Genomic DNA, 22,991 nt, shown 5'->3' on the forward strand with positions numbered 1-22,991 from the left:
TTATTTGTTGATATTACCAAACGTATATCTGCTCCTAACACTCCCTCACTTCTAGCCTTTCCAGGGTGTTGATATGTTGATCCACCAGCTATAGTGATTCTGAATCCATTGTTCTTTTGCTTTTCAGCTTACATCACCAAGTTTCCCAGTAGTGGTGAAGATCGGACATGCCCACTCTGGAATGGGAAAGGTAACGTTTCGCCCTCTCCTCTTACAAGCTATCAGATGAAAATACATTTTTTAACAGTTACTTTGCTAACTTTAATGCAACATTGAGTGATTCATTATGTGCATAAAAGATTGGATCTCATGAATTTAGCTTACATTCAAGCAGTAGCTGTGACCAAATGATAATAATAAAACCTTTATTCGTATGGCACCTTTCAAAAGCAAAAAGTGCTTTACATGAAGTACAGTAGCTTAAACACTATAACATAGTACACATCTAAATACAATCAAAATAAGATACATGAATAAGATCCAATACAACAATAAAAACATGGTGCAATAGTACAACAAAGCCAAGGGGCTAATAAAAACCTAACAATAAAAGTGAGAAATGATACAGCCCTCAAACTATGTATTGGTTTCAATGGACGACACATTCCCCTCTGGTATAAAGTAAATGCTTGTTGGAGTGAAACCCGACCCATCACACTGTTGTATTATTTGACAAATAGCCATTGGGAAGTGCTTTAAAATCTCTGTGTGCCTATAGAGATAAGTTGAATGGTTTTTACACCACACCTGACAACCACATCACTCGTTGTGTGTAAAGCGCTCTCTAGCTTGTTTTTCCTCTTATCTACCTTCCCTTATCCCCTCCTTTCACGATTGCAGTGAATCGTTTTTTATTCTCTCCTCCTCCATTTTCTCATCTCATCGACTGACAACTGTGTTAATGTTTTCTGGGTGAAATCAGATTGTGAAGTGTTTATCCTCCTTCTGCAACTCCTCATCGATCGACCATTCGTCTGATTTTGTGTTATAACCCTCTCTCGCTGTCTCTCTTTCTCTCTCTCTGTCTCTCTCTCTCTCTGTTAAACTAGACCTCTTATCAGCCTGTACCATTTTGCCTTTGCCCATTGTACTACCAAACCTGTACTGTGCCACATATGTAGCTTTTGGAATAGTTTGAGAAATATTGATCCCCCAGCCATAGTTATGTCTGAATTATTGATGCTACGACACTACCAACGCAAATTACAAGCCCAATGCATTATTCAAAAACATCTTTATCTTGTACGTTTATATTTTATTACTGTCACTGCTGAGCCTTTGGGCACAGTTTAAGAAAATGTTTGAAATCTGGGAGCTCATTTTTTTATTATGGAAAGTTTGTATGAAAAATATGTAGATATTCAGCAGGATGTTTTAGTGCAGATGATATAAAACAGGATAAAATATATTTATTTGTGACATTTTTTTTCAGCATGGACAGTGCCACGCTAGCTGTTTACCCCTCCTTCCAGTCTATATGCTGAATTCATTTATAAGCTGACTAGTTTTGGCTTAATATCTATCCAACAGCCATAAGAGCTGGTTTAAATCCCCTCAAATGACTCTCAACAATTAGTCAAAGTTTTTGCAACCTGCAAGTACAAAAACAAATATGTATAAAAAAAACATGTCCCTCTGTAGGTGAAAGTGGACAACGTGAGTGACTTCCAGGACATTGCCAGTGTGGTGGCCATCACTCAGACCTACTGCACCACAGAGCCATTCGTAGACGCCAAGTACGACATCAGGGTCCAGAAAATCGGTGCTGACTACAAAGCATACATGTGAGTATTGTTCATGTTTACTAGTTGTTTTCAGGTTAAATGTCCGTGTCATATATGTTATGCAGTATGTTTATGTCCTTACTGCACGATATGCAAATGTTTTGTAGTCAAAAGGAACAGTTACATTATACACAGATTTTCTTTGATAGAGCATAACCTTAGCAACTTACCATGTAAAGTTGTCCTTCCTGCATATAATGCAGATCCATATATCTAAAAAATATAACTTTTTAGGAACAAATAATAACAATTACACACAAACAAAATATATATGTTTGCCATTTATTACAATTTATGCAAAGATTTATAAATATTCACATGCTCACATTTTTAATAGAGCCTGTAATATTTCATCTTACACACAAGCTAATGTCATTTTCATACCGATACATCTACTGAGCGTGCACCAACCTCGCTCAAAAAGACGCTCTACAATGCACATATTCACACTCTTCTTCTATGGTGTTTGATGTGACACATTATTGCCAACTGGTGGCCTGACATGATTACGTCATTGTTGCAATCAGTTTTATTTATTTATGCTTTGTCGTGTGTCCGAGGAGACATTGTAAAACACTAGTGTGTGTACAGAAGGTTAGCTGCAAACGACTGAGGGTACAATGCGCTTCTTAAAATATCCGTTTCCTACTTTTTCTACAGGCGGACGTCCATCTCTGGTAATTGGAAGAGCAACACCGGATCTGCCATGCTGGAACAAGTAGCCATGACTGACAAGTGAGCAACACTTTCACATTATGGATTTATCATTACTAACCTCAAATATATATACAACATCACCAAGGTATATGTTTCCATTTATATTCAAAGTCTGATTGGCGGAAGACCATTTTGAGTTCAATTCGCCGATATTTGAAATCTCTAAACCTTGCACTGCTTTTGACCCAAACCCCCACGGAATGAGGTCTAATCTGTGACAGAGTACACAGACTTTAAATAAAACCTATTTCGGTGAATGTGACACATAGAAAAAAGTTCAACACCTGCCCTAGAACAGTTACATTCATCCATTTTGTCAGCATTGATGTGTCTCCATTGTTATTGCCACCATTTGGTTGATGATGATCATTCTTACAGACAGCAAGAAAATGGAGTTCATAACAAAAGCCGATTCTGCGACTTTATTAGCTATGGAGAGACTCTGCAATAGGTGTACTGTCAGATAAATGCCCTGAGGAGCAACATTTGCACTGACAGACTGAGCTGCAGTGGCACATAAGTCAATTTTATTCATACAAAAGCATGTTGCCATTATTATTTTCGTTTTCAGTTTCCTGCACGCAGTTAGTTAATATCTCTTTGTAGACCTGATCCAGCTTCACTCTATGTGACAGGTACAAGCTGTGGGTGGATGCCTGCTCAGAGATCTTCGGAGGGCTGGATATCTGTGCCGTCAAAGCAATCTGCGGCAAGGACGGCAACGATTACATCACTGAGGTGAGAAACACACATACAGAAGGGAGGGAGGGATGAATGCAATGAGGATGTCATAAGAATAAGTTCTCAGAGTGTGCAATTTTGTGCTTTAAAAAAAAAAGTACAAGATAGGGTTGGGCGATGATGTCCATAGCCACATCGTCCTATGGCCAATGACTGGAGACTTGGAGGTATATGAGAAAGTTTGGATATTTATAATGACAAAACCTGGTGAAAAGGCCATAATGACTCAACAACACCCTGTCACTGTGGTGGTGTCTGAGCCGATATTTCCAAACATCCCACTTGTCTTTAACGCAACAACGGAATGATATACTGTAGTTTGTCTGGAGGTAAGTAAGTGACAAAGACTGCTGTGGCGTAGTGGGTAGGGCGGTCGTCCACTCGAGTGCGGGCGTCCACTGGTCTGCGGTTAGATCCCCCGCCTACCCGTCATGTCAAAGTGTCCCTGGGCAAGACACTAACCCCAAACAGCTTACTATGGTTAGCTTGCATCCTGCTTGGTAGCTGCTGATATTGGTTTATGAATGTGCATGGGTGAATGTGTACAAAACAATGTTTTGCGCTTTGGGTCTGTGAAAAACCAGCGAAAGGCGCCATATATAAGTGGAGTCCATTTGTGTGTATTTCCAGACTTTGTGATCAGGTCGGGCTCAGCTGTCATGTCATACTGTTTCTCTTACGTTCTTTTTGCCTCTCTGTGCAGGTGGTGGGTTCGTCTATGCAGTTGATTGGTGATCACCAGGCCGAGGACCGCCAGCTCATTTCTGACGTGGTGCTGGCTAAGATGAACCAATCACTGGCCGCCAGGTCATCCAGTATCTCCCGCTCACCTGCTCGCTCCCCGCAAGGCCAGAAGGCAATGACTGTGCAGCCCCAACAGGTAGGGGGGCTGTGTGAAATTATGATGCAAAATCCCACGAAGCTGGTGTATTTGTTTTATGGATGACCAAAAATACATAGATGACACTTTTCTTCAGTTCTCCTTGAGACGCAGATTCTTAATAGCAACTTCACAGTTCACTGCCGATTCTTCACCAGAGCCCACTTAACCATGTTTTTCTTTCTTTCCCACTCACTCTCTCTCTCTCCCTCTCTCTCTCTCTCTCTCTCTCTCTCTCTCTCCCTCTCTCCCTCTCTCTCTCTCTCTCTCTCTCTCTCTCTCTCTCTCTCTCTCTCTCTCTCTCTCTATATATATATCTATCTCTCTCTCTCTCTGTCTCTCTCTCTCTCTCCCAGAGTGCTGCCCCTAAAGACGGACCGGCCGATCCAACCAAGGCCCCGGGCCAACGCCCTCAACCTCAAGGTTGTCTGAACACTGTTCTTTATACAAATGCTGCCACTGTTGACCACAATGCAAGTCTAGTCCTTTGTGTGGAAGTTAACCTCGAGTAATGTAACATCTTAAGCACTGCCATCAGAAAAAAAAACTCACCCCGAAAATACTTCTTATATAGTTACCTAGAAGAATTTGTACGAAATACAAAATGGCCATGACATAACCTGTAACTTAGTGAGCTTTAGAGGTGCTGGTAGGTGGAACTAACAAACTATTCCTTTGAGAGTAACAGTTTCTATTATATCTGCAACTGTATCTGTGTCCCTTGAAGGCAACAATGTCCATCATCATTGTCGCAGATTATTGCACTTGTATCATGGCCTCAGTCATCTTGATCCACATGTTCATACTTTTATCATTTGAACGAACAGGCACATATACAGTGTGTATCTGTCTGTTTGGTTAAATGCAGCCATTGTGCCCATGTCAGTGTTGGGCCATACAAACTAAATGTGCCATACGTACAGCAGATAATAACATGTTCAATGACAAGACATTATCATAGTTGAGTTGTGTGCATGTTTGCATGTTAGTTCATTACCCTAAAATCCTTCATTCACTCCCTCTACATGGATACGGCAAATGCAAATGATCCATGTCGGTTTTAATATACAGTATTTATGCTGGCTGTTTTAGTAATGCCAGCTATTTAAATCTTTTACAAGAATTGTGAGAGATGTACGCGCCTGAGGGGTTGAGATATTAAAATTGGGTTGAGTTGAATTAACTACTAACACTTAAAAGATGATTGGACAGGGGCAGTATTTATAGATGGATGTTCTGGGTATTTTTTTTTATGCATTCATGAATAGAAAGTAATATTCCTTCTTTAATGTGCTGCTCAAGATAATGATGCAAATTCTCTTCAGCTCAGTTGCATTTTTGTCTGAGTGATTAATGCCTTGGCTTCCACTTTAAACCTCAAACGTTGTTTTGGTGCAAATTAGTCTATGGAAAACGAAGGTATCGATTTTTTCCTTCTGGCAAGCATACAGCCCCCTTCTGCGGGATTTCAATGTTTTGTGAATAACTGCTTGCTGTTGTTATTTGGTTGTGAATTAATTGTAATTGTTTTGTGTCGTAATACATGAGACAAGACAAAATGGCTTAAAACGGTACATAACAATATATTTTTCTTGGCAATTAAAAAAAAAAATAACCTGGTTATGTGATATATGAAAAAAGCTAAAGGTATTTTCTTTTGTTTTTATGCGCTGTGAGTCCCAAGCAACCATTAGGCTCTATGGCAAACTGATCAAATGTAAGACTCTTGCCATTCAACCGCCTTACAGCAATGAGTCTGAGAATGTCTGGGATGAATTTTGATGAAGGGTTTTGCAGTGGTCATATCAAAAGATTTCGTATGATCATATCTTTAAGGTCATACAAATCCACAAATAAACTCTTAACCTATACAGCAAACATTAATTAAAGAGACACTTTTCAAGCTGCCAAGATACTTTAGTTAAATTTACTCATGCAACAATAATCCGGCATACTTTGTTGTTTGAATTGTCTCTCCTTTTGTTGGTCACTTGCTTTCATCCTCATCTCCACGACTCCTTCCTTTCACCTCGGTGTCTCTCTATGTGCACACTCCCTCCCTACTAATGGTCACATGAGTTGTTGTGCGTGAAAAAGCAACTAGCACTTGGCATGAAAAAGGCTGGTCACCACTCCTTCTCTTGACCATTGTTCTGCCGCCCCCTGTTGGACAGTGCAGTCCACACACTGCTTTGCTAATGCCCCACTAGACTGTACTGTATATAAAATAGCTTTGCTTTAGACTGGCTTTGATGGTTGAAGTTTGTCAGGGTTCCTTTGTATGGAAACAGGTTTTGATGTGAATGGGCATGTCTAGGCTCAAGCTCATTATCCCTACCATGTTCTGCTTTGGTCTTTGGTGAGTGTTACAGGCACAAGGCACTCAAACAAACAAAGTGCTATATCTAGGATTTAGATAACAATAATGCTTATTTATCTCTCTATCTCAACCTTTCAGGTGCACCAGTGAAATCACAGAGTGTAGAGCCATCACCGGAGCCCGCTAAGAGAACATCTGAACCAGTACCAAAGCCCAGTCCGGCCCCAGCCCAGGCCCAGGCCCAGGCCCAGAAAGCTAGCCCAGGTCCTGTGCAGAAAGCGGTTCAGGCTCAGAAGGCTGGCCCGGTCCAGAGGGCCGCGTCGGTCAACAAGCCCCCCGTGCCCAGGCCTCCTCCTCCTATGAACAGAGCCACGTCCGTCGCAAAGTCAAGCCCAGGTCCTGCTGCTGCTCCCATCCCCCCTGCCCCTGCCAAAGCTTCACCATCTTCCCCTGTCAAAGCTCCAGGTTCGCCCCCAACCAAAGCAGCAGCAGCAGCAGCAGCAGTAGCAGTAGCAGCAGCAACCCCAGCTCCTAGCTCCCCTCCAGCCCAGGCTAAAAACCAGGATCCAACTCCAGTATTGGCCCCAGTACTGATTCCAACCCAGGCTCCAGTACCAGTTATGGCCTCAGCTCCTACCACAGAGCAGCCCAAACCCCAACCTCAGGGCTCCACATCTCCATCCCCATCTCCTGGGAAACCCAAAGAGCTGCCCCCTAAACCTGCACCCCCTGCCAAGCCCATCCCTCCCGTACGCAGGAATTCCAGGCCACAGCTCCAGCCAAAACCCCAAACACCACCACCCCCTAAAGCTATACCAAAAGCCCAGCCTCAGGCCTCCGATGCTGCCCCAGATGCCCCTGCACCAGAACAGGTTGAGTCCCCAGCCAGAGCCGTCCAGTCCCCGACTATGGCTCAAGCTCCTTCCCCCGACCCGGAGCCCGTCCCGGCCGAAGAAGGAGTTGCTGAGGCCTCCGCTGAGGGCCAGGCTCCCGTGGAAGAGCAACCAGAATCCCAGCAAAAGACCCATCCTCTGCTGAAGTAAGAACGCTATTATTATCAACGCACTGTTGATAATGCAAAGACATGCAATTTCACTGGGCCGCGCATTATGTTTAGGATATTAAATAAAAAATGTGAAAAATATTACAATTATATGCAACACAAAAATGATAGGATTTCTGTTTCTGTTGTGTCTTTTTGTGGGTCAGTAGAATTTGTTACCTGTTTAGATTATTTGGAAAATGTAAGTTGTACTGTTCCTCCATATAACGTGGTTTATAACACACAAGGGCTGGGTATTGGCAAGGACTACACGATACGGTACGCATCTCGATACGTGGGTCATCGCGATATGACCCGTATTGTGATATATTGCCATATCCTGCCTAATTTTCTCATCTGTGTCGGCCATGTTGCTTCCAGCTTTCAATTTGCCACACCATCGGGAATGGCACACAACTTGAATTGAGTCAACTAGCCGTACTCGGACATCTACAGGAGCGGTGGTTGTAGTTCACAACCCGTTTAAAACGTGTTTTTCTCCTCAAAATATCGCGATATTTTGCCGTATCGGTTTTTTTTGGGCAGCTCTACATATCTCACTATATTCTAGTTGTAAGCAGATTATACATGGACTTCATAAGTGTTTATTGGTGTATTGATGTAACTCTAACTCCTCCTGTGAGGCATCAATAACTTATATAATATAATAATATAGTTGTAATTATATAAAACATGTAATAGGGTAAATTGTTGAAATGACTGTGCATTAGTAAACACTTAAAAATGTCCTCATATCTGCTTATAACTTGTCATGTTCATACACTACTTCTAAATTATACATATAGGGGGGATTCATAAGCAATACAAATACTGTGTTTGTGAATTGTTGGCCCTCTTACACATTGCCCTGTTTGTCTCACTCTACCACACTTTCCACTTGAACTTACTCCATTAACATTCACATAATCCTCTCCTTCCTTCCTTCCATCCTCCCTCCCTCCCTCCCTCACCCCCTTCCCCCCCTCCCCAGTAAGTCCCAGTCCCTGACCAATGCCTTCAACGCCTTCAGCGACTCCTCTTTCTTCCGCGGGGTCTCGAGCTCCGGAGGCGAGGGCGAGAGCCAGGAGGGCCAACAAGAAGAGGCCAAAGTCGAGACCATTCGCAACCTCCGAAAGTCCTTCGCCAGCCTTTTCTCTGACTAGTAGACCAGACACAGCAGAACAGTAGTCATTCCCTTATTGATTCTGGCCTCCCTCCCTCTCTCTCTCTCTCTTTCACTATCGGCCAGTGATAACTTGATTGACATTTAAATGTGAACCAGTCTGAGATGAAACTTTGTGTGTTTTTCGTGTACTGTATTCCCCCTCCGTCTCGGTCCTTCTACTCCTCCCTTTTTCAACTTCTCTGTGTGAGTATAACAGTGAGGCCTGCTGGGTAGGATATTCAGTGAACGATGCTGTGCCCGAGTAATTGGACTGAAGGAGTTACGTCAATGATACAGAATAGAATAGAATAGAGAAGAAAAGAATACAATCGAATATAGGTCAATTGCATAGAACAGAATAACAATATGTTTTTTTTTCCCAGAGCACACTTTAATGAACACTTTCTAAAGTATATGAAAAGTATTATATTGAAGACTATACGGATAGAATGTACATACGGTATATATATATTTATAAAGCATTCAAATATAAACATATATATACAGTATTTAAATGAAATAAAAATAAAAACATATATTATTATAAAGTGAGACAAGCCAAAAAATAGAAAACTAATCTGCGACATAACTCTTTCATTCGGTGGCTGGATTCATATGCCTTTTTAAACGTTTTTTTCTTTCAAAGTAATTGGATATTTGTCATTTGATGGTTTCCCCATGGTGAAAGTATGTAAGTAAAAAAAAAAAAAAAATGGCGGCCCCCTTCTTTTCTTTGTCTACAAGCCTTGAGGTTTATTGTCGTATGAAGGATTTTGGAATTATGTGTATGTTCATCTGTGTTCAATTGTTATGCATGGGTCCTCCAAGTGGTTTGGTGTGACTTTTGGAGCAGGAGGGAGCTCTAATAAGTGTTGAGTTTTCCCTCCGTTGCCTCTCTCTCTCTCTCTTTCTCTTTCTCTCTCTCTCTCTCTCTTTCTCTATCGATCTCTAGATGTTGTAGCCTTATTGTGAACATGTTTTCAATTCACAGCTACTTTGTTAGCTGTGAAGACCTGGGTTGATTATTACCACTCGAAATTTGTTCATTTACTTCATGTGTAAGTAACCTACGGGGGGGGGGATGAGATTGATTGCAATTGTTGTAGTTTTGTGGGACTTCTGGGATTTGGGCCTTGTGCACCAGAAAGAAACAAATCGATCTTTATAATAAAAAAAAAGTAACTGAACACATTTCAAAGAGTAAAAAAAGACTCACGTTTCTAGCTGTGACTGGTGATCTCTTGTTTCACCTCTTGTGTAGATCTATCAACAGTATTGTAATTTGTTGATTATTCTCATGAAAAAGACATTGAGACAGTAGTGCAATAACACCTCAACGTGACTGTTGAGCGCTGTCAAACTAATATAAATATAGACATGATCTCACATACGGGACCTGCTGTGTATGTGTTTTAAAAAAAAAACCTAATTCTTACATTCCCTTTAAGGTTCCTTTCTGTGGGGGATTTTCCGGGTTGCTTTTTTTCACTGAGGTCAGAAGCTGTGTTTCAGAATGATATGCCATAATGAAACTGTTGTTTTTTTTCTGATTAATACTGTTTGTAGTGTGTGACTGAAGTGAAGGCAACCTGGGAATGAACCCAAATACCTTGACGTTTTCAGTTCAGTCGCTGTATTTCAAGGTCATGAGTAAAAAATGAAATAAAATAGAGTAAATATAGATCCGCATATCAACCTGTCTGCTTATCCATTCCCAGTACTATGTTGCTAAGTAGATTATGAGGTATTGTATTTCTATGTATGTAAGTGTGTGTGTGTGCGTGTCATCTCAGGAGTTTATTTTTTGTAATATATATTGATTGATTAATTTATTTTTTTGAGGCTCCATATTTATAGTACAGTATATATTGTTGGTTTTGTATAGTGTTTTTATTTGTAAACGCAAAACCGCTTTGCATGATTCAGTGACTGATAAAGTTATTTTTTTTCTTTCTGTACAAATAAAAGTTAATAAAGATGTGGTTCCATCATTGAACTGATTCACTAAGATGCATGTTGACGGCTGTGCCTTTTGTTTGACAGACAAAGTTTTCAATTTTGCATAAAAAGATTGTTTATTCGGAGACATGCTATTGAGATGCATTATGGGAAATGTAGGATTCAGTGTTTTTGAAGCTGAGAGACAAAAACGTCAGAATATCCTGGCCTCATAGACTATGGCTGCTACAGATTTAATTGTTCTTAAATGAATCTTTCTTTCACATTAATCGAACTTAATGGATGTGTAACACTAATTCACTGGAATACTCTTAATTAATTAATTTATACTGCAAAAATACATAGTTGCCACTGATGCTAGAAACGAGCATTATTAGAGAATAAAGATGAGAGGAGGAATTTTCTTTTTTATTTATCATGCACTTTGAGTAAAGACAAAATGTTTTGAATGAATTCTACAATTCAAGACATGCAGTAAAGAAGTTGACAGATTGATACTTCCGGGATCAATAACGCATAAGCAAAGAATGTTATTTAAACACAAACGATGCGTCATGATGTCTTTATTGTAAAGGTAGTGGAACTCTGCGACAAATGTGTGATTTTGGGCTGAATACCAAATTCATTTAAATACCCCTCATACCCCCCTCATCAGCCTTGTGTTGAAAAAGCTGCACTCTTATCTGCTGTGTGGATGGACAAAGTACGTTTAGAAAACATAAACTGTGCTTCCAAGGAAGTCACAACATCTATTTTACAACAACAAAGCTATTACGTCTCGTTTTATTGAGAGCTCCTTTTGTGAGGTCAATGACAGCTCTGTGTTCTTGCTCAAGGACACTTCAGAAGTGCAGGTGGAAGATGCCCGAACGAGACCTTGAAAATGTGTCACTCCAGGTGCAAACAGTCTGCGGCCACAAATGCAAACGAAACCCATTTGTCTGCACTCATAATATTCATAAGATTAGTATATTACATTTATATTGTAGAAGGGAAAGTTAAGAATATAATTTACTTCTTCATATCTTACAGAGCCATAAACGCAACCATAAAACAATGCCGGAATAACCCTCAATCTCAGATAATGTCCGAGTCAGATGTTGTCCCAGTTTACCTCAGTGCTAATTTCACATATTTAAATATTAGATAATCAAGTCTTGATTTGAGCAGGATCAGCAGATTGTAAGATTCCATAGGTGTGAACAAATCATTTTCAAAGAACATGTGTCAAACATTCAGACAGTCAGACAGTCTTGTGCTCCTAAACACACAAAGGATGGGTTGCACTGCTCAGCCGAGCCAGCAGATGGCACTACAGACATGCAAAACAAAATATTGTCTATGAGTACATTTCACAAAAGCATAGATTCATTTTATTTTTTATTCTGGGATGACACAGTGATGGTGTGCTGTGTCATCCTTACAGTTCACATGGACATTGTGGTGAAGAAGGCAAGGCAGTGTCTGTAGGCCTATAGCACCTAAGACAGCTCTGGAGATTTTAGGTTTCCTATAGACGGCTACCCCTTTTCGGGGGCCGGTGTCCATTTGAAAAACTGGTTCCAGAGTGGGCCCAACTAGCTGGACTAGAGTGCCAGAGGATTGTGAAATTCTTCTCCTCTGCCACCGTACAGAGTATTCTGACTAGAGCTATCACTCTATGGTATGGACATAGTTCCTCTCTGGACCAGTGAGCTCTGCAGAGGGTGGTCAGGGCAGTTGAGTGTACCATGGGGAGCCTACTCTCCATTCTGCAGGACTTTTATGGCAGGCATCAGTGCATGAGCAGAGCTAGAAAGATTATGAAGGACCCCCATCACCCACACAAATGTGCTTTTTGTGACTGTTTGGTGTCTCATAATGTATTTGCTATGGCCCTTTGAGCCGGTCCTGACAATAACACAGATCGATAACATGCTCTAAAATGAATTGAGATAAAAAACCATCACTCATGGCAGGTGTTGAAAACAAGCATGTATGATACAGTAAAACACTTACAAAAACAATGCATCTGGTTTGCCCAATGTTATTGTGATGTCCGTATCAAATTTAATATACCTAACTAACTATTGTTACTGTGCTTACACTGCCCACTTAGAACACAAGGCAAGGAAACTGTATTTGTATAGCACACCTCAGACACTAAAGTAACTCAAAGCGCTTCACAATAAAACAGCAATCAAACAAAAAGGTATAGTTGAATTGAAAAAAAAAACTGTATAATTTCATACTAGGCAGGACAAAGACAGAGGAAACAGGCCCTGCTCCTGGTTGTTGGTCCAGTGAGTGTAGATCTGTGGGAACGTCTCCATCACATTGCTCATAGGGACACGGACGTGGGCGGCTAACGCACCAAAGCAAGTCCATACTAGCCACACGCTGTTTGTCTTGGGGCTCATCCCAACCGTGAGGAGGGAGGACCAACCGTTACATTTGTTAAACTGAAAAAAAATATCCAGATTTTAGCTCTTATATCATCCAATATGTACGAGGGTGGAGGGGTGGGGGAAATCATTTTGGGGCCATTTCCTGATGTCAAGCACCATCGCTGATCGATTTTTTTAAAAACTGCTTTTTCTGAAAGATGGCGTGGAATTTCTTTATAATATTAATGTCATGACAGTGTAGGGGAGTTTTGTAAAAGATAAAATAAGCACTTTGATGATGGACACTTGAAGATGAACATTGTAAGATAGCAGAGCTCAAATCCCACTGGTACTAAACTGTATAAACAATTAAAAAATATTGCTTTGTTTTGTTTGTCAAAACTCTCAAGGGCGCTTTTTTCTTTTTTAAGTTCAGCCTGAAGAAATTCTGCGTGGGGGAGGACTGTTATGCATGTGTGAGAGAGAGAGAGCAAGAAAAATGTGTGTATGTAGGTCTGTAAATAAGCAAAGTGTGCCAGCTGTCTTACTTCACAGTATCCAGTTAGGGTAGATCAAAGGCAAGACTGCTGCACGGTGAAAGTAGCTTAATTGAATTACACTTTCATTTTCCTGCTTTGAAACAGTCACACAAGTAAGGCAACTTTCTTAACTTTGCACTGGGGGGGGGAGGGTTGATGCCTTGCGTTTAAGGTGGAGTCCTTAGTTCTGGTGAATTCTTGTGGTCATCACTTTTCTTTCTGTATCCCTGTGTGTGTGCTGGAAAAAAATCTAGCCTAGGCTCTGTAAACGGCCATGTTGCAGGCTACGGTGTGCCCCCGTTTTTTTACATTCCAGTTTAAAAAGCCTAGGCTTTGTATTAACGCAATATATTTTTCAGCGCACACACCGTACATGTGGCGGATTGCTGGGAGATTATCACTGATTTTGACAAAAAGGGAATCTGAAAACAAGCATTCGCCAGAATCCTCCACCTTTAATGCACGTAAACAGGTAAAGCCTCTCAGGAGCTTTACTTAGATTGTTGAAAGGCATTGTTGTAACTGCTTCACCTTCTACTATGTTACTACTACTTCTATTTGAAATTCTGGGTTGAGTGACAAGTAAACTGCATCACTGTAAAAGACAGAAGGTCACAGTCTGGTCAAGTGACACTGACAAAAAACAGGAACAATTATTTCTTCATGGACTGACCTTTTTGGTCTGTGGAAACGGTTCTTCACCAGGCTTCTTGCCAGCCTGTTGTGAGGCTCTGTACACCAACGCAAGTTTAAAAATAAATAAAAATCTAACCAGAATCTACCCGCTTGTCTGTGGAACATTTACTCAGTGGGGCTCATGCCACATTTGACACTGCATCAAAACAACCAAATACCTCAAGTTAACTCAGGTGTGAATTCAAGGTATGGAGGCGGGTTGAAAAACAGCTCAAAGAAAGACAAGCTTTATTTAACCATCAGAGAAAAAGAAATATAGCCCGTAGATTTCAAGTCTTCTTTAAAGATGCTCCAAGGAACTTTCAGTTTGTGTTAATTCCTGCACCCCCATAGGACAAAAGCGGTAGTGTTTTTACTACACCAGCTGTAGTTCCTGGGTGAGCATACGCATACCCATGACAACGGCATTAAGAAAAACTATATAAAAATAGCATTATTTGCACTGATGGTCTCGTTTGCTGTTACATGTAATTTATCAGAGGAAACATTTTACTGAAATATCTAAAAGTTCCTCGTAGCACCTTAAAGGGTTAGAAATAGGGTGAGCTTTAGGTTGGGGTTAGTCTAAGGCCCTCAGACTTTAGAATTATAGAGTCTAGAAATGCAGCACATAGGCAAATGACTAGTAATTATTGGGCATTTATTTTTGCACCTGAGGTAAATTGAGTTTCAACAGTTGGCTTTTCAGATTAAATCAATCTACTGAATCTGCCTGATTTAATTGCAGAATCTGTCAAATTGTTCTCTGTTAGCTATGAATGTCTTTCAACTGTCATGAATCCAGCCTCACCTCGAGTCCAAAGTTTGTTGACATGCTTCAAGATATGTGACTGTAATGACCTCATTAGTTATCATTAGACCACTAATTAACTAAGAGGGGGGTTACCCAGCTGAGTCCCTAAATTAGCTGACAGCATAAAGTTGTTCATTGACAGGTGTGTTAATGTTGTTTCATAAGGGAACAGTTCGACATTTTAGGAAAAAATGCTTAGCTAGTACGGCTCCGTAGGTAACGCCCACCTCCCAGCTAGTCATTAATCAATAGGTTTTATAGCTTTATATTTTATATATAATGTAAGAAAAGGACATTTGACCATTTTATGCAGTAAGTTAATGTTCTGTTGATTGCCCTGAAACTGCTCCTTACACAGAATGTCTGTAAAAAACACAAATTAATTTAGTTTGGGTATACAAACGAGATTCAACATGAGCTAAGGCAGCTTAAATAACCGGCTAGTGGCTCCAGTTTTGTTTTTTAAATATGAAAATAGTTTTTTAGCTAGCTAACTAACTCATATGCAAGCGGGTAAGCTTTATTATCAAAAAAAAAGTTACCAGGAAAAATCGGGCTATGCAAAGACATTTTAATAACCATATGAAAATATTGCAGTTTTTCGCAGATGGTCTTATTTGCTGTTAGGCTACCGGTCATTTATGATCATCAGAGGAAAAAAAAAATTGTTTCCATAAACATTTTAAGTTCCTTGGAGATGCATTCAAAAATTTAAAAAAGAAGTCCAACAAAGTCTTCATTTTGAATCAGTAATTTAAATTAGAGCAAAGAAAACCCTTTTAAAAATAGCCCAAATGAAGTCGTGATATTATAGCAATAGCTTAAGGGTAATTTGATGCCTCTGCGTGTGTGTGTGTGTGTGTGTGTGTGTGTGTGTGTGTGTGTGTGTGTGTCCTCAGGATCCCAGTGGCTGTGTTGAGGGGAGGGAGGAGAGAGAGAGAGGCAGGCAGGCAGAGGCAGCATGACCAGAAACCTCCACTGCAAACACACCGGACCACTTTGACACCTCGCGCCGGTGGAAGTGACAGCACGCTACTACGGTTTCTCCCCCCAAGATCTGACTCGCAAATTCGGCAAAGAAAAAAGCCCAAGACACGATTCAACTAACTTCACCATACAGCGAGTGGTGCTCCGCGTGTTCAAAACAGTGATCAGGTCAGTCACCTTCCGCTCCGTTCATAACAGAGAGTGTTGTTGTGGCTATATTGGGTTGGATGATAACGCACTGGAAGAAGTCAACCTTAATTCGGCAACTTGTGAGTTTGACTATACGCCTATGGCCACGTAGGCCTACATTAAATAATAGCCTAGGATACTGCTTGTTTTCTGTTAAACAAAATCCACATCAGTTGAACTCGTTTAAATGGAGATAATCAAAGTGGGAAACCTCTTTAATAGGCTACTTGTCACAACTTGTAATCAATGAATATTTATTTAAAGCTTTTACAGCATCTAGCAGGGTAAGCTATCCAAAGTGCTCAACAAGAAAACAATATAGGCTAACTTGTAGTAGAATCAGAAAACAACAAAATAAAACATAATAAATAAACCAAGAATAAAATCATAAAATGATACATAGGCTACAAGCAGAAGGAAAATGCCACAAATGCTATACTATGTAGCCTGTTAAAAGCTGATCTAAATAAGTAAAGTTTCATGTCAATGTCTCCTCTCCTCCTCAGCACTACTTACACTGTCAGTTATAGTAGGCGAATATCTTGTTCAGTATAGTTGCTTTGCATTGTGACACACTGACTAGGATATACCCAGCAGTTGATTGGGGATGGTAATGGTGATGTGAGGGTGGGGAGGGGGTGTGTTGGGGGGGTGCGGTCACAGGCTTGACAACTGGCACACAGTCAGGTGTTTGTCCACAGTGTGTGTGTGTGTGTGTCTGCTGAGGACAGTGTCAGTGTGAGGTTGACATGCAAACACCAGGCAGAGCTTTTACCCATCTAAGTGGTCACTACTTCTCAGGTGAGTGCAATAGACTGCTGCTTGTGCTGTGTCAAATGCTGAGCAATGGTTATGGTTAACTCCATTAGAGCCGTACATTATTTTGTTAAATTCTAATATTTCGAATATTTTCCTCTCATATCTCTATCTCTTGTGTCATGTGGGGGGAATGCGTAGATATTGCACAACAATTCAGACCGTGTGCTGTGCAGTGGTTGGAAAGTGTTGGTCGTGACTCAGCAATAATTGTGGACACACACACAAGCTCAAGGGACAATGCTGATTTATTTCTGAGATTTGCTGCGTTAAATGGCCTATCATGTTGTTTTATTATGTACGAATAATGGCTGCTTATCAGTCGGTTGTACAACATTCAGACTGTCACTGCCAACTGTGACTGTAGCTGTTCACTGTATCTGTGGACGTTTTTCTTCATTAGTTTGTATGATCTTCATGTCAATATTATAGTCTACAGAGCAATTACGGAAAACTTGCCGGGAGTGCTTTCTCTATAAGTGTTTTTTACGTATTCAAACCAATTATTTAAAGCTATGATTTGAGTTCTTTATTAAGAGGTCTGATGGGATAGTTCAGACAGGTTTGCTTATAATATTTTGACACTTATTGCTAATTTAATTGCTAATCTCTTCATTACTTTTCATTAAAATCATGTCAACGGTCTGATGACACAGTGAGCACTCATGGAAAATGTGCAGTGTTAGAGTTCTTTTGCAATTTTAGTGTAAAAGCTATTTTTTTGAGCTCTTTATCTAGAATTCTAATGGGACAGTTCATACAAGTTCACTTCTAAGTGTTTTGACACTAATTGCTATTTCAAAGTCTTGGTGAGTTTATCATAATAGTGTATTGGCAGCAGTTAAAACCAATCGCTCCCTCGAAGACAGGAAATCAATCTCCGGCAGCTTTTTTTTTTTTTTTTTTTTAAACAGCCGTCAGTTGTGTAAGTGCGTGTTTTGGTTGGTAATACGTGAGTAAAACATGCCAAATGGTCAGTGTGGTCTTTGGGATAAATGCTGTATAATATGTCTCCTAATACTCAGTGATATAGAAGTTAGTGGAATAAAATCCACAGCTCTGTAGTTAATAGCAATGGCAACCTCTACTAAAAAGAAAAGAAAAAAGATATTCACAAAAAAAAACTTCTTTAATAAAAGTAAATAAGTTGTGTTGGACCAGTGGTAAGATGCTCTCTCACCTTATGGGCAAACTAGAATGTTGAAAATACATAACTGAAAAATTCATAGAGAGAGCTGAGCAACCTTACTGTTTGTTCACACTTCTTGGAAAGGTGACTACTTAGAGCTACAGGTTTCTACAGACAATCCCGGAATTATTAAGTTACAGTCGCATTACCTTAAATCATGAGGCGTTTATCAGAATGATACAATGGGGTTTAAAGTTTATAGAAGGTTAAAATGATGTCACTGATGTAACGTGACTATTTTAAAGAAGGAGAACCAATGCTATAAATGAATTTGCGGTTGAGAAATCCCATCCATTTTGGAGAAGTTATTAAAGGTCATTTTTTTCTTCTGATTAACAATGCCCATCCGGATTTATGACATAGTGTCCGTTTTTACTTTTTAACACAATACTTTTGCCCAACCGTCATGTACATTTTTAAATGATAAGGCATTGGGCATATTTGTGAGGTGATTCCTATGTTTCAAACATCCAATTTTTGGGAAACTTTTTTCCTTAGAATTTTGTATCTGTTGTGATGTACAGCACACACATGGATCCAGATATTTCTGATTTAAATCTTAGTCACAGGAAAAACACATATGTAAGGTAAAATCGCTTTGTAGTCTGTGAATTGCTTTACTTTTTGCTGACTGCCCGACTATGTCTATTGATTCAGCGCCAGTCAGTGAAGTGCTGCTTATCTAATTCCTAAAGAGAGGTGTGTGTGTGTGTGTGTGTGTGTGTGTGTGTGTGTGTGTGTGTGTGTGTGTGTGTGTGTGTGTGTGTGTGTGTGTGTGTGTGTGTGTGTGTGTGTGTGTGTGTGTGTGTGTGTGTGTGTGTGTGTGTGTGTGTGTGTGTGTGTGTGTGTGTGTGTGTGTGTGTGTGTGTGTGTGTGTGTGTGTGTGTGTGTGTGTGTGTGTGTGTGTGTGTGTGTGTATATGCCTGCAGTATGCGTGCATATGAATGACTGAGACAGATTATTTGGACTTTGCTCTGTTGTCATAAATGAAAGGAGTGTCTCAAGACACAATGCTGTGTTTATGTTGTCCCTCACTTGGCATCAAGTGCTGTTTAACCCTATTTTGGCGACATACTTGCATTCTAAGATTTGTTTGAGTTTGTTTAATCTGTGTTAAAGTAAAATCATTGGAAGCAACGGTTGACAGTCTTATGAGCAGTTGTTTGCAGTGGCTTCGAAAAGTAATACAAGCTCTGTAAGTGCATGAAAGGAAGAAAATTGTTGAACGGCATATGGTTCTTTATCTGTGAATATACAGATATAAAAATACTGAAACTCAGTTCAGCCCACAGATAGTTAATCATTTAGCATCTACACCACCAGCATCCTGTTTTGTTTACAACAATTAAGCTTTTCTTACTGTTTTTGTGAGCTTTTTTCAAAAAAGCTACATTTGATTCAATTATATCAAAATACTTTGATGACCTGAGGTGCTGTTTAGCCTTGAGGTCATCAATTTGTTTATTGTTGTTTTAAAATTAATTATAATAACCTCAAGGCCAACCTCAAGGCCAATCTTTTGCTCACATCCTATCTAACATTTTACATTTTATCTAACAATTATTTCACTGCAGAATTTGAATTTAAATTTTTTATTTATTTTTTTAACATCAAATTAAAGTTGCACACGTTTGCTGAAGAAACATTGCACCCTACTTGTTAATCTTGAATGTCTCATTCAGACTCTTGGCAAACTACAGTATCCTCTCTCTTCTACATTCTTAGTAAGTGTCAATGTATATCTACAGTATACATGTATTGGTTTTATTCTCATTAATGGGGAGTTGGATGTAATTTAGCTATTTGAAATGCTGGATCAAAATGTATCAGTTGTAACCGTTAAACCTCTGCATATTATTTTGCTGTCTCTAAAGAACACGCTTCAAACATAACAACATCTTCCATCCGAGAAGTGACTCATATTCAGGGCAACATCAAATCAAGTCTCATTTCTCACCTCTCTACACTTTGTTGTAAAAGCTGTCTGGATGAGCGAAGAAAACATTTTAACGCAATGTGCAAGCATTTTCACACGTTATCACCTTATTATTTACATTGAACAGCACTGTTTTTTTTCCAACACTATCTCCCCATCACACTCACATACACTCACACTTCGGTTGGCCCCATTTGAAACAATGTCTAGTGTCAAACTGACTCATCACCATCGTCCCACATGAAACATTATGTTTGATCACAACCTACGATTATTGACATTGTTGACTCAGGAATGATATGTTGTAAAATACACATCTTCCACCACAGCCTTAAAACACATCTCTTCAGACTGCACTTTGGAAAAAAAATAAAAAAAATGCATTTTTAGACCTACATGTAGCACTTACGTGTGGCACTTTGTAGTTTGGTTTATTTGAAGCTATAGTACTTTCTTGTTGATTCTTGTTGTTCTGACTTTGTACCTTCATGGTTAAATGAACTTAATGGAAGTCGTTTTGGATAAAAGCGTCAGCTAAATCAAATATAATGTAAAAACTATTGAGATACTGTAGTATACAGTACAAGTATATAACAGAAAGTTATGACGCCCAAATGTAAAAATATAGGACCGAGTTTGAATAAGCCAGAATGATCATCCTTTGCCGAACCAATTCATTTCAGCATAATTTTGTGCTTTAGTGTTGCATCCTCCTTAATCAAATTCACAATTAATGGAATGACCTTAAAACAGGCAGTTGCCCGGTTGGTAACCCACCCACTGGAACATATTTACAGAAACTACGATGTGTCAACCGAAAAAAATAAAAATAAAATGTACACACGTCATCCACCAATACATGTTTTCCTGCCAGTGCACTTTACCATGGATATTATTCAACAAACAGAAGGGATATTTAGCAACCTTTGTCCTGATTTCCCTTTTAGAAAGATGTGGGAGCAAACAGCAGCTCCTAAGGTCAAGCCCCCGGTCTCTAGTGGCAACTTACGACTGACTCAGACTTTATGTGCACAAGGGTCTCTGTTGGTTCACCGGCTGTGGCAAAGCTTGGGACATCGCTAGGGCAAGTCCTGCCAGGAAAGATCTACGTACGTAGTCTGCCCCCTCAATTTAAAATGGGCTAAAAGAATGAGTAAATGCCAAATTACCTCAGGAATGAAAGAGGAACAAAGATTGCCATAACTTTCCATGTTCTGTTTTTTCCTTTCTTTTTTTTAACCAAATTTCATATCTTTAATCACATTTGTCCATGTCATTTACAATTTTTTATTTTTGTAAAATATATTAACCACTTGCTAGCTGCTTTTCTTACTGTTGCTTTCGATTTTTGAAATTGAAATTATTATTTTTATTTTAATCAAAACAATACAACTCAATTTGGGGATGAATAAAGTAATAATCCATCTAACCTACTCCCCTACAAAAATCGCTTCATTGCAGATTATGTTACAATAGACAATCTAGACTCTATTAAATCCATTCTTGTAAACCACCCAATCCTCCCACTGCACAGCGCGGTTCAACATGTGGAGGAAGCCAGAGCTTTGACGGGCCTGCTGTGTCTAGTTACGGCTTGTTGGACAATCGCGGTGAAGGGCTGGGGTTAGGAAATGTTCAATTGTTGAGCCAACTCCGACATGTATTCCACTTATTGAACCCACCTTTTACACTGAGACCATTCTAAATGTGTCTCTCTTGCGTAGGCTACACACACCTTTCTCGGTACACGTATCTACAGTACGTTCTGTGAAGGAGAGTCCTATATCGTCATGTGTTGTTTTGTTATTGTCCAGCTAAACAGCAGCTGAAGGCAGCACACCCACCCACCTTGTCTTTTCCTCTGCACTTCGAGGAACAGGGCATGACCCTTCCCACACTGTACCTCTCCCTCTTCCTACCGGGCTGCCCTCCTCTCACTCCCCCCTGTCTCTCTGTCAAAACACCACGTAAGCTAGAAGTCTGCACCGCTGGGACTTCTCGCAACATGACGTCATACTGAATAACAGTCGTATAGATTCAATTAGTTGTTAATATTCTGTCATTGCATGTGTGTGTGTGTGTGTGTGTGTGTGTGTGTGTGTGTACATTTCTAGCCCCTCGTGGCGCGTTTGTGATGCAGCACCATAGACTTAGAGATGTGTACGTGTGTGTGTGTGTGTCATTGCAAATTTTTTTTGTAAGATAGATAGATAGATTATTGAGGTTACTTTATATGTTTTGGGCTTTTTTCACTCCTTTTTTTATTTGATTGATAGTGCAGAGGGACTGAGATGAAATGGGATAGATGATAGGGGAATGACATGCAGAGAACGACCATGGGCTGGATTGGGCCCCCAGGTTACTTTATTAACCCCCAGAGGGACATTAAAATGTCATAGCATGCCAGGTACATACAATAAAATACAAAGACCAAACACACAGGAAGTACACAACAAACACAACAAAAGTACACAGGATAAGGATACACAAGGTACGCCAAGTGCTAATGGAAGTAGGCTAACTCATAAATGGAAGCAGTAACCCTAACTGTGCCTTTGTTTATGCTATGCACGCGTCCTCTTCATACACATATGTCTTTCAGCATGAAAGCATGGCACGATATGTCTGTGTATGTTCGCGTGTGTGGTGTGTGTGTGTGTGTGTGCTGGCATGTGTGTGTGTGTGTAAGTAAGTCCTTGACAGCATGCAACACTCCTTCCCCTTATCCAGCAAGGAAGCTCTTGAGGCTCAAGAGACTCATCATCCATTAACTCATAACTATTTAAAGGAAATGGGGGAAAGTTCACGTCCTCAGATTATTGTTGAAACTGAAGATTCCCAGAGAGCGACATATAGAGCACACACAGACACA

At 40.0% G+C, this 22,991-nt stretch overlaps 3 protein-coding genes across 4 annotated transcripts in view; 2 read left to right on the forward strand and 1 right to left on the reverse strand.

Moving 5' to 3' along the window:
* syn2b (synapsin IIb) overlaps window positions 1–8,647 on the forward strand; it is a gene marked incomplete at both ends in the record, with an annotated part of 67,311 nt that extends 58,664 nt beyond the window's left edge. The window contains 8 exons of the mRNA XM_080025519.1: window positions 128–190; window positions 1,642–1,784; window positions 2,445–2,519; window positions 3,137–3,239; window positions 3,946–4,122; window positions 4,479–4,545; window positions 6,581–7,481; window positions 8,476–8,647. Of these exons, the coding sequence (XP_079881645.1) occupies window positions 128–190; window positions 1,642–1,784; window positions 2,445–2,519; window positions 3,137–3,239; window positions 3,946–4,122; window positions 4,479–4,545; window positions 6,581–7,481; window positions 8,476–8,647 (1,701 nt within the window). The remainder of the gene's footprint in view (window positions 1–127; window positions 191–1,641; window positions 1,785–2,444; window positions 2,520–3,136; window positions 3,240–3,945; window positions 4,123–4,478; window positions 4,546–6,580; window positions 7,482–8,475) is intronic.
* tamm41 (TAM41 mitochondrial translocator assembly and maintenance homolog) overlaps window positions 1–22,991 on the reverse strand; it is a 347,761-nt gene that overhangs the window by 74,710 nt on the left and 250,060 nt on the right. The gene's annotated exons all lie outside the window — the stretch shown is intronic.
* pparg (peroxisome proliferator-activated receptor gamma) overlaps window positions 15,950–22,991 on the forward strand; it is a 33,109-nt gene continuing 26,067 nt past the window's right edge. The window contains exon 1 of one of the 2 annotated variants that reach the window (XM_080025702.1): window positions 15,950–16,157. Coding sequence is in view for 1 of the 2 variants with exons in the window: in XM_080025701.1 (XP_079881827.1) it covers window positions 16,928–16,979 (52 nt within the window). In the remaining variant the exon portion in view is untranslated. Of the gene's footprint in view, window positions 16,158–16,852; window positions 16,980–22,991 lie in introns of those variants that run through there. The other variant, XM_080025701.1, reaches the window with a different exon arrangement.

Source organism: Ammodytes marinus (genome assembly GCF_949987685.1).
Source record: "Ammodytes marinus genome assembly, chromosome: 4".
In the NCBI taxonomy this organism is placed as follows: Eukaryota; Metazoa; Chordata; class Actinopteri; order Uranoscopiformes; family Ammodytidae; genus Ammodytes; species Ammodytes marinus.